General features: G+C 42.0%; 1 protein-coding gene across 1 annotated transcript; it reads right to left on the minus strand.

The window, feature by feature from the left end:
* Positions 1-398: 398 nt before the first annotated feature.
* On the minus strand, positions 399-9116 carry LOC116442362. Its single transcript, XM_032105231.1, is given in 3 exon segments — positions 399-787; positions 790-901; positions 9012-9116. Coding segments are annotated over 3 exon segments (606 nt in total).
* Positions 9117-11779: the final 2663 nt, after the last annotated feature.

Consider the following 11779-nt stretch of genomic DNA (forward strand, 5'->3'; position numbering starts at 1 on the left):
TGATTTAGACCAGCATTTTAACAACCACCACTGTAAGTTACAGGGTGACCAGCTTCGTAGCTGTTTGGGTTTTGCTTTACTGGCACACATAAGAACCCAAGAGGGAAAGAAAATAATGGATGGGGTTTTTTGTCATTTGCAAGTTCTCTTATCCTACAATGGTTTTAGATGATCTATGTATATGTGATACAAAAAAGTTGCATACAGAGAAAAAGTTGCATTGATGTTAAGGAGCTGTGGTGGAGTGTGCTCACTCATGTACATGCAGATGTGTGTATAGGTACTTGACTCTATGTGGTTATATGTGCACACAAGACTGAGCTGTGATGCTGCTTCTCTCTCTGACTCAGAGAACCATTTAGGTTGGAAAAAACCTTTCAGATTGTTGACTCCAACCGTTAACCCAGCACTGCCGTGTCCCTAAACACCACATGTACATGACTCTTAAATACCTCCAGGGATGCTGACTCAACCACTTCTCTGGGCAGCCTGTTCCAGTGCTTGACCACCCTTTTTCTGAAGAAATTTTTCATAATATCCAATCTCAACCTCCCCTGGCACAATATGAGGCCATTTCCTCATCCTGTCTCCTGATGTTTAGGAGGAGAGACTGACTCTTTTACCTTACTACACCCTCCTTTCCGGTTGTTACAGAGAGTGATAAGGTCCCTCCTGAGCCTCCTTTTCTCCAGGCTAAACACTCCCAGCTCCCTCAGTTGCTCCTCATCAGACTTGTGCTCCAGCCCCTCCATCAACTCTATTACCCTTCTCTGGACACACTCCAGCCCCTCAATATTTTACTTGTGGTGAGGGGGCCCAGAACTGAACACAGCACTCGAGGTGTGGCCTCACCAGTGCTGAGTACCAGGGGACAATCACTGCCCTGGTCCTGCTGGCCACACTATTCCTGATAGAGACCATCGGCCTTCTTGGCCATCTGGGGACACACTGGCTCATGTTAAGCCACCGTTGAGCAGCACCCCAGGATCTTTTTCCACTGGGCAGCTTTCCAGCACCCCTTCCCCAATCCTGTAGCATTGCCTGGGGTTGTTGTGATGTTAGGGCAGGACCTGGCACTGAGCCTCATGGAGCCTCATACAACTGGCCATGGCCCACTGATCCAGTCTTAATTCGCATTTGTTCAGGTATTGTAAATCAGTTTGTTCAGGTATTGTAAATCAGTCCAACATAAAGTAAGTTTGTGTGTTGAAATTTTTCAATATTTCAGGAAGTAAGTCTACTGACAGTGACCTCGTAATGCCTGAGCCACCAGGAGCTGTGCATAGGGCTTGGCCTCCCTGTCGCCATGTAGAGGCAACTGCTACTTCTTGGAGAGGCAGCAGGACCCCTGTGACAGAAAGCTTACATTAAACACTATGATGTGCAAATCTTACCTAAACCAGGTGGTCTAGCAGATATAGTAAATTCCCACCATTGTTATGCCACTGGTGTTACCTGTGATGGAAAACTATGCAAAACAGAGCTCACTAAGTCTTTCACTGAGTTTTGAAAAAGCTGTTTTATATGTCACAGCTGGGATATTTGTAAAATGCTCTGGGGTTTCCATGGAAAATTCCTTCGCTCTTTTTAGTTCCTTTCAAAGAGGCACTAAAAAGGACTCAAGCCATTTGTATAAAATAAATCAAGTTTTCAACAGGTAACATAGTTTGATCATACAATGAAAAATTAAGCTGAAACCAGACCCAATTTGTATCCTTGTAAGCCTCCATGTGTCAGGGACAATTTTAGCAAGATGGTAAAAGCAACTACTTGTTTTACTTAGGGATTTTTCAGGACCTTGCTGTAAGAGATTTTAATCAAGATTCAGTGTTTCTGAGTAGAGCATAACCCTACAAAAGGAAGGACAAGGATGGGATCGGTAGCACTGTGCCCCATCTAAGTTCACAGATCATAATCTAAAGCTGGCTGAAAACTGACAACTCTGTTTCCCCTTAGCTTTCAAGGCCTTGAAGTTGGTTTTGCATCTCCCTGGGAACAAAAATTAAATGGTTTCAATTTTTTTAATGGAAATGCAGCAGCATCAGAACAGCTATTTGGGAGTCAAAATTTTCATCTTCTCTTTCAGAAAAGGAGAAGGTCAGGACAAGAGAATGGTTCTGAGAAACTGGGTTCTTGTGCTCCTGTGTCCAGGGCAACACTTTCCCCATGTAATGCAGTGGAGAACCTGGTGTTCCACAGCTATTACGCAAAGCTCCACGTTAGCAAGAAAGTTGCTTGCTGTCTTTGGTCTGTTTCTTTTCCTCCAGCCATTAAATGAGAAATTTAATCAAATCCAATTAATTGCAGGAACATTTCACTCAGCTGCATGTATTTGGAGCTGCTTTGCTGTCAGCCTGCCCTGGATGATGAGATTATCCATGCTTGTTAATATGATTCCATTTAACTCTGCCACTGCTTGATATTCTGAGGCACAAAAAATTGTGCAGCAAAGGCTGTTTCCAGGTGAAAAAAGGCCTCTCTTCCATAATGTTGTTTGCATACTCCAAGCTTTATTACTCTTCCTATGTGCATCTTAAGTGTGGGCCTAAACTCTTGCAGGAATGGAGCCAAAATGTGCTGAATTCCTGTGCTGTCCATCGATGTTGCTGACACACAACATGTGCCAGGCTAATGTGCGGTCTCAGCTGCTGTTCTCCATATCTCCACTTTACCCCTTGTTAAGACCCCACGGACTCAGAGTCTCAGTTCCCCTGGGCCTTTGCCAGTAGGAACTGAATCTCCAGGTCATCACCACATGGGTAGTTTTTTTCCTTATTTTTGTGGTAACTTCAATCTGGTTGATTTCTTACCATTCATTATTCAGAGATAGAGAAAAAATACAATAATATTCGCCTAGGAAATTAAATACTCTTGAAAACATAGTCACATGGATTAGGAAACAAGGACAAGCTTCAAAACAGTAAGCCTGGAGCCCAAACTTTCACATGTCGAGATCAGTTAGTGCTCCACTCCCACAACGTCATCGTCACATGCGTCATCACGAGATGCCACATTTGCTGTGTGTCTCGAGCCTGTGTTGTGGTGCAAATTCTGGCTTTTCCTTCAGAGACATCCGTTCTCAAATGGCACTAATGCTCCTGTTTTAGACGTTGTATGAAAAGATGGCATCTGGCACGGGATTATTTTGCACTATTTACATGCCGATAAATGACGCTCAAGCCATTTCCTGAGGATCTGGAACCAGCTGATGTCTCTTGCAGACTCCCAATTCCCCAGAGAAGATCTGTGCGAGTGTTTTTCCCTTCTTTTTCTGCCACATGCTGCTCTTTACTGAGCTGGGAACAGGGTGTGGTTTGGCTGCCTCTAGCCCCTCAGAATTCATGTCCATTAATGCCAGTAACTGCATTCCTACAAACTCAATTTCATGTCTAATTTTAATAGAATCTGCTTCAGATACAGTAAGACCTTCAATTAGCTCAGTTACTTTTGGGACGGTAAAGATGCTTGTAAAATCTGAAGAACAGCCCTAGTGGGAATAGAAGTGGTAGGATTCTAGATTTAATGAAGGATTGCCCAGATCACTTCTAGTCTATAGCTAAATAAGGAAGTATGGAAACATATCAACGCAACGGAAAAGATAGAGGAGTTAAGGAGCTTGAGAGTCAAAAAATTCCCATGCCCCCAGCTGTCTGACCAGGAGTAAGTCACCTTTAATATCTCAGTGTAGTGGTTTGGTCCAAAATACTCATTACTGTTTATCTTCTGTGAGATAAGAATTAGGAGAAATGCAAAACAGGCACCAAACTTGAAAGAATATAAAGAAGTTTATTAACAGACCTAAGAGAGGAAAAAAAAAAATTATACCACCTTCAGAACTCTCCTCCTCCTCCCACCTTCCTCCCTTCTCCCACTGACAATGTGAAAAGACAACCCTTTAGATGTTCAGTCTGTTTACCACTTCCATAATAACCTTGTTCAGTCCATTTAGAAAGAGAAGTCTCTTCTTGCTCATGCTATGAGAACATTATCACAACGAGACAGCCGCCCACTTCCAAATATTGTTCAGTCCATTTAGGAAGAGGAGTCTCTCTGCCTGCGTGCGAGTCCCTTCCCCCGACTTGCAGCTTTTCCCGCAACTGCTTTCGAGGGTCCACTCTTGAAGTTTTTTGGGGTATAATTTTAAGGTTGAGCCGTTCAGAAACAAAAACAGAGGCCTTTCTCCTTCCCTGGGAGCAAAGGGTCTTCATCATCTTCATCTTTAGGACTATCTCTGGGAGCATCTCTAGGAACTGAGGTTTTCTCCTTTCCCATTTGGAGCAAAAGTCCTCATCTGGTTCATCTCTAGGGACTGAGGTTTTCTCCTTTCCTGTTTGGAGCAAAAGTCCTCATCTGGTTCATCTCTCCCTGTCCAAACTTCTCATGAAATTACAGCTGCATCAGCATCTGCCTATCTCAGCGCAGGTGCTTTTGCTCACGAGTTGAACACTCCACCCCCCAGATCTTCATGGAGTTACAACAGGATACTCTGATATATCATAGCTTCACAAGAGAATTTCAGCTTTAAGCATCTCCTCTCTCTCTTCCCTCAGGTTTTCAGCTCTTCACAGCAATAAAAGGGTTACTCTCACCTCGGCCTTGCAGCTTTGCAGCTGGAATGTTGAATGTTTCTTATCGAAGTGGAGAGGGGGGAGAGCCGAGCCGCTCCGGCTGCCCACGGCAAGGCAGTGGGGGGGGTTCCACGGCTGGAACAGGTCCATCGGCTCCAGGATGGCCGTGGCCCGGCCCGGCCTGGCCCAAGCAGGGCCTGGCCGGGCCCACTGGCCCCCACACGGGGCCCGCAGCCACCTGTCCCAGTGCCGGAAACGAGAGAGAGCTTGGAGGGGGAGTTTGCCTATTCTTAAGTGTGGATCACAGAGGCGGTCACAACTTTAAGTGGCTTAGAGAATTGTCCATATTCAAACTGGCCAGCTGATAGGTTCTATCAGGTCCCAGAGGAAACTGTAAGCACCCCTTAGCAAGGACGTCCCTTCCGGGACTATGCTTGCTAACCCATGACACTCAGTCTTCCTATCTATATAATAGAGGGTGTAACACAGGCTCATGTTTGCTAAACCCTGAGATTAGAAAGAAAGGGTAGTAAATATGGGCAATCTACTTTGGCTTAAATTGAGCTGTAAAACACCCCTTTTAAATAACAATGTAATGTAATATGTCTATATATGTATATTTCATAATAGCTTTTAGAAATACATGTCATGGCCTTTATTTATGATTTAATTGTGCTGGTGTCACCGTGACATGATTTCATTTGAATTATTACTCCAATGGGAAATCGGCATGTCACCTCAAAGTCAGGGGAAGTCTTCAGGGGACAGTATAAGAGAGAGGCAATCTGGGAAGGAGATTTCAGAGCTGTGGTAAAATTAATGTGATTTGATATAGTGACTGGAGCTAAGCAACACATTTTACTACTTGCAATGGTCAATAATGATCTATAGAAGCCCAATTCTGAAACTTTCTTGTTTCGTTCTTATCTTCTCATATGATGTGGCCTGACCTCCAGATGTCTCATCCTTTATCCCAAGAGAATCTCTAACCTAATTTTCAGTACCAGTACTTTTATTGTACAATTCACTAACCTCTTAGCTGATAAACTGAGATGCACAAAGTAAGTTAAATAAGTACTTTTGTGCATCTCTGATAAAGAGTAAAAAACAGGCAGAAAGAGGCAGAGGTGTCTACTGTTAGTCAGCTAACAGCCAGTCAGATAGACAATGGAAATAAAATATCTTTTATACCACATCAAGATATTCAATAAATGCAGAAATTTGTCTTCTTTCCATACATTGACAGGCACCCAGGAAAGACTCAATAAATAAATAAATTAGAGAGACCTTAAAGATATTAAATGGACAAAAATTTTGGTAACACTTTATTGCCAGATATAGCTACTGTTATTCTCCTTCTTACTGCTGTTCTTTGCCTGTAAATTCTGTAAGAATCAAAACTTTTAGAAAGAGGGTTGGCCTAATATACAGCTAAAATGCCAAATGACTGCAAGTGAGCCCAGGAAAAGGAGTCTTTTCAACAGTTCGCCTTGAATTTCTCCTCAAGACAAAGGTTGGCAAAGTATGCAGCTCTGACATGCTCTTTTTTTTTTTTTTGTTCACAATTCCATTATTTGTTCTAGCATTTGTAAAATGTATTCTTTGCAGCATCTCTGGGGACATATAAAAAATGTAAATGTACAAGTGTTATAAACCTCGTTAGACTACTTCCTTGGAAGAGAAGTCTTTATATTCCCCACAATAGCTGCTCTGTAGGGCAGAAATGGAGGAAGCAGAAGGCTCTGTATCATGGGCTTGTGCTTTTTTCAGACCAATGGGAAAAGGAAATTCCATCAGTTTGGTCCACCACACTACAGCAAGGCCTCTTTTACAAGCCCAAATGCATTTGATAATAATGATTTGGTCTAAACACTTCCAGCTCTTGCCATCACGCACTGCCAAAGCAACATGGGTCACAGAGCCATCACCCACAGCCTGGACTACTCCACAGAAATAAGGAGCCCACTGCAGACGCAGATGAGTTCATTTTATAGACTTTCTTTAATTAACAGCACAAAGTAAACACAAGAATGTGCTCCAAGGCTTCTGCTACCCAAAGGGAGCTGTAGACATCATAAATCATTACTCGCAAAAGAAAGATGAAGCCAGAGAAAACGACAATCAGAATGGACCTTAATTCTACCGGGGGCACCAGAGGCAGGCCCGGAACTGGTAAACACACTCTCCCCACAACTATGATGCTTGAATACCATGGCTAGGAACTATCCCTGCACAAACTCTAGGTGATTCCTCTGGCTTAGCAACACTCTTGAGAAAAACTAGACAGAGCCAAACAAAGTTGTTGTTATCATCTTTCTGGAGGTACATCTGTTAGAAGAGATAATTGTTCCAATTATCATTGGTTCTGACAACTTGATCAATCATTGCAAATACATTTCATATTTAGCATTAGATTTATATTTGCAAATATAATGTAATGGAGGATGTTGTAATAAAAAAATCAACTGCTATAGAATGATACAGTATCTCAAAAATTGACAGAAGACTATGTTGATGTCTTTGAATGACGTGTCTTAATAATATATAACATGCTGCTTATGCCTGTAATGTCCTGACATCTTCTAGTCATCTATTAAACATTTTAAACACCACCCATGTCCAAAAATCTGAGCTACGTAAGACCATGGTAATGATAAGACGAAAAATGGATGAGGAAATTCACTGATTTAATTAAGACATATACTTAATATCTCTAGCAATTTCTCACAGTAGTAAAGACATTAAAAGAAATACCAAGACTTGGAATTTGCTGGCTGCACCGCACATCAAAACCAGAAAATCTGGGAAAAACAAGTTTTTTGTTACACGAAAACCCAGTAACCCAGTGGTGTAATACTGGAATGTTTGAATTAAATAGCACTGCTTAATCAGTCAGTTTTCTGTGCCTGCAGAAAACAGAAGACAAGTTACCACATCTAACTCAAATCTCTCCCACTGTAGCATGAGAATATGATTAATAGGTTGGGTCAAAATATTTACATTTAGAAATATTAATTTGCTCCTTCCCAAGAGGTTCTTAAGCCTTAATGCATTCCTATTTTTATTTGATTCATATCCTGGTAACTCTAAACAAACATGCATTTGCACATTTACAGCCAATCTAAACATCCATTAAAACCATGTATTGTGAAACCCTCTGTTTCCTTTTCCTATCCACCTTATCATTTTGATCCATGAGCTGGGGACACCTCTGACCTACTTGATGGTGAAGCATCTATTTCCAAGTCTGGAGCATTCAAGCACGACAAATAACCCAATACTTCTCTTATGTAGTATTTGTGCAAACAACTTCTCCCTGAGAAGGATGGCTCGTGGTTAGACTTGGAGACACATACTGCTGTTTTCAAGGAGCTAATGGAGATAGAAGCAGTATGGAGAAAGGCAGAAAACATGTTCCCTTGGTGTGATTATCCTCCAGCCATGCTGGGTTTCTGGTGATCCCAAAATAAGATACCTGAGCTTGTTTCCCCATGAGGAGACTACTGAGTTTGTAGACTTCTCAAGCGGGATGTCTGGACAGAGCTGCAAGCAAACTCCTGAGGGTGGCTGCTGCAGAGAGATGCCAGCTGCAGATTGAATTGGGGTGATTTCAATACATTCATTCATTCTCCATCAGTGTCTGCCCTCTTTTTAGTCAGCCAAAACCCGGCAATTCTGTGTGCCAACTCAGTGTCAACCAATGGACAAGAGCTGTCCTACCAGTGACCTATTTAGCTTCTAATAACACTCTAAATGATGTCTTTGGGAAAGCGACCAAACCCAGAGGCCAGTAATGTAAAATTTACTTAGAGATTTTTAATACTCTCTTTCAAATTAAAAGTGGATTAAGTACTATCCTGGGCAGTTACTAATTTGATGGATATTAATTCTAAGAGTGTTTACAGAATTATCACAAAATAAGTGCAATTGTATAATATAAAAGATAGCAGTTCCAAATCAAGTGGCATATTATATATCATATCAAAACTGAGCTCTAAACATTTCTACAACAGGGAATCCTGCCAGAGGTAAACACCAGCTCACCTTTGCATCAGTTTATGAGCTCTTTAGTGGAACTCTTCACTGAAAATTGTCACCAAGAGGCCCAACAAAACCAGGTGTCTGAGTCCATGTCTGTGGGGTCAAATCCTTCCCACCAATGAAGGAATGACAGAGATGCACAACAAGCCCAAGAATACAACAAAATTATTTCAGTGTCAGGTTTGAGAGCTGGTTTCTATCTGTTGCACACTTAAACCTTGCACATGGTGATTTTATTTTTTATTCAAGCCATAATCTATCTGTTATGAATGGAGAAAATTATTTTAATGCATCAAGTCAGCTCTTTTGCTGTATCCTCAAATAGTCATCTGAGATTTACACGAACCTCATCACATGCTTATTTTATCTTCTATTTTTGGTAATTGCTCCTAGTAGGGTTACTTTGGAAAACAGCAGCCTTCTCCTATGGGCTTCACTTCCCAGGACAATGAAACGAACAGTCTCTGCGGTTTCCAAGTTTTCCACAACAGTGGCGTGGCCAGGCATGCTGACAGGGCTTGGAGGCAGCGGTGTGCACCACACCTTGACAAAAGATGCACATCCAGGCCTCCTTGCTGAAGGCATGCAGAGCCTTCTTTTTTTTCTCCCTTCTCAAGCAGCATGGCAGGATGATGGAAAGGCGCGACGGCCCTGCTCTGCATCACATGTCACTCACTGAGCTGGGGGACAATGCACAGTGAAGTCTCTAAAAACTGCCTTTCCCCTCCAATTGCTCCTTCCCTCCCACTTACGAGTCTACCCCTAGCCCTCTTGGAAGTCTACAATACCGAACACAAGGGAAGGCCATGCCTACACCCACCTCCCTTGCTCCTAGAGGTGACCTGAAAAGGAATAATAACTTGCATGTGCGTGATCCTTGTGCATCTTTATAAGGCATTAAGATGCATGAAAGGATTTGTTCCTGATCTGCTAGGTTGTAAAGATTCAATAAATATATTTAGAGTCAGTGCCTTTTGAGCTGTGTGAGAGCACTTTGGTTTTTGGGGTTTTTTTGTTAGAGGATTGGTGGGGTTAATGATACTGCAAATGCAGTTAACTCTCTAATGTCAGAGGATACGATGGCTTGCAAGGGGCCCTGTGAAAGCATCTGCTCAATTTCTCGGTTAAGAGCTGTACCATTGATGATGTTATTGGAGGTTTTCCATTACCTGGGATATCCCTCCACCCTGGCGGACCAGGAAACCTACTGAAATGAGGATACAAAATGCAAAAAGCAGTCCTACACAAACTGTTCCAAGTTTTGGGGACTGCTTTTGAGCTAGGGCACGTGTTGGAAGGTCATGCCCATGAGACACGGCAGCAGGGAGGAAGAGGAGCTGCTTCACCTGCCCTGCTGCACACGCCACCAATGAAATGTGGAGGGATACCTCCATGGATTGAGGAGGTACTAAAAAGGAACAGAGAGAAAAAAACCGCATGACCTAGTTTGACAGAAACGTGGACCTGGCTTACCTGCCCAGGGTAAAAATGGTGCAGCAAATGGTTGATTTCACTAATGTGAGGTGGTGTGTAAGGAGTAAAGCCACTGGGACTGTAAGGTGTTTATAGCCTACTTAGAAATAGCAGTAGAGATTGGGTTAACTGTGCAAATACTTAAAGCTGTCTCCACCTTGCAAAAATGTAGTCCTTATTTTTATGACAAAAGACTTTCTTAGCTGCAAGTGTCAGCAATGTGTTCCTCACTCCAGGTATTTATCTAGTATAATTAAGTGTGAAGTAGAGTATAACATTGCTGAAATGCAATATAAATTAATTCCACATTCATAATGTATAGACACAAGAGAGTATATTCATTACTCCTCAATTTTTAAAGCATGTTTTGGCATTTTTCTGCAACAATTTCTTACTTCTTTGATTCTTCACCTGAAAAGTAGCATCCAACTAGCCATTTATAAATGTTTTCTATCTATAGTGTTGTTACAGCCCTTCTCCATCTCCATGATGCATATAGTATATATTTTCCACTTGGTACGAAAACAGATGAGCAACACTTTTCCTTCTGCAGCTGTTGATTATGCAGAGGGGAGGTTGCTACAATTTTCCCTAAGGGAGCTTAGCAAGGTTTCTTTTCACTTCTTTTTGTTTGAGACCTGCGTTTTCAGCCAGCAATTCACTCAGCACCTTGACCATGAATCCCTTGTAAACCGGTATTTGCTCAGCCTGTTTTTAGGCACAGTACTTGATACTGTTCTTAGGACGTTTCTGATTACTGAATGAGGGGCACTGTGTGACAGGATTGTAGTTTATTATACTGCGGTGGGCCAAGTTGTAACAACATTTTGGGTTGAGCCAGGGTCTCAAGAGATCATTAAAATCTGAAGTAGGCCACTTGACAGTAAATACCAGCACAGAACTGGATTTGATTCCTTTAATTCTGAAAGAAAAGAAAGCCAACTCATTAGCTAGCTGCTCGGGCTGATTTCATACAGCATTATTACTTTCTTCTTTTATCTGGCACAACGATGTGTTTGGATATTTACTGGTTGTTAGAAAAGACCAAGGCAAAGAAACCTTCACATGCTGGGGGAAATCGAGCTCTGGCTTGCGATAAAGCTTTTTTTTTCATTTCATGTTTTTAACAAAAATGACCAAAAAAGAAAAAAAAGAAGAAAAAATAAAGGGGGTGGGGGAATGAGGGGAGGTGGATGGGGAGAAGATCTGCTGCATGAAAGATAAGGATTGATGAACTGGCTTCCATGAAAACAGAATCTTTGATCCTTTGCCCAAATTTCTATCAAATTTGCTGAGATCAGCATTTTTTGGCTTTTCCTTTCCACACAGCTCCTCTGAGTTACAGGAGACAGTAGTAGGCATAGATTTACAGTAGCTCCAAAGACATTAAGTAAACGCACCTTGGGGCCCATCACTATTGCTTCTGTGCTTCTCTAACGTCACTGGGTTATAACCCAAGGCAACTAAAAACTGTAACTCTGCTCGGTACAAAGAGACTGGTCTAGAGGTATGTGGAGAAATACAGCTTATATTCATTAATGTATTCATATTTGCTAACTTATTTCTGTAAGTTTCTAAGCCAAAGCAGTACTGCCATACAAGTATGTACAAATATGTGTTTGAAGACTATTCTACCAGAAGGCAGCTGAAGTGGGCCTAAGTCAACAAAACATCTCTGCTTTATCCCTTACCCACAT

Source organism: Corvus moneduloides, chromosome 1 (assembly GCF_009650955.1).
Source record: "Corvus moneduloides isolate bCorMon1 chromosome 1, bCorMon1.pri, whole genome shotgun sequence".
In the NCBI taxonomy this organism is placed as follows: domain Eukaryota; kingdom Metazoa; phylum Chordata; class Aves; order Passeriformes; family Corvidae; genus Corvus; species Corvus moneduloides.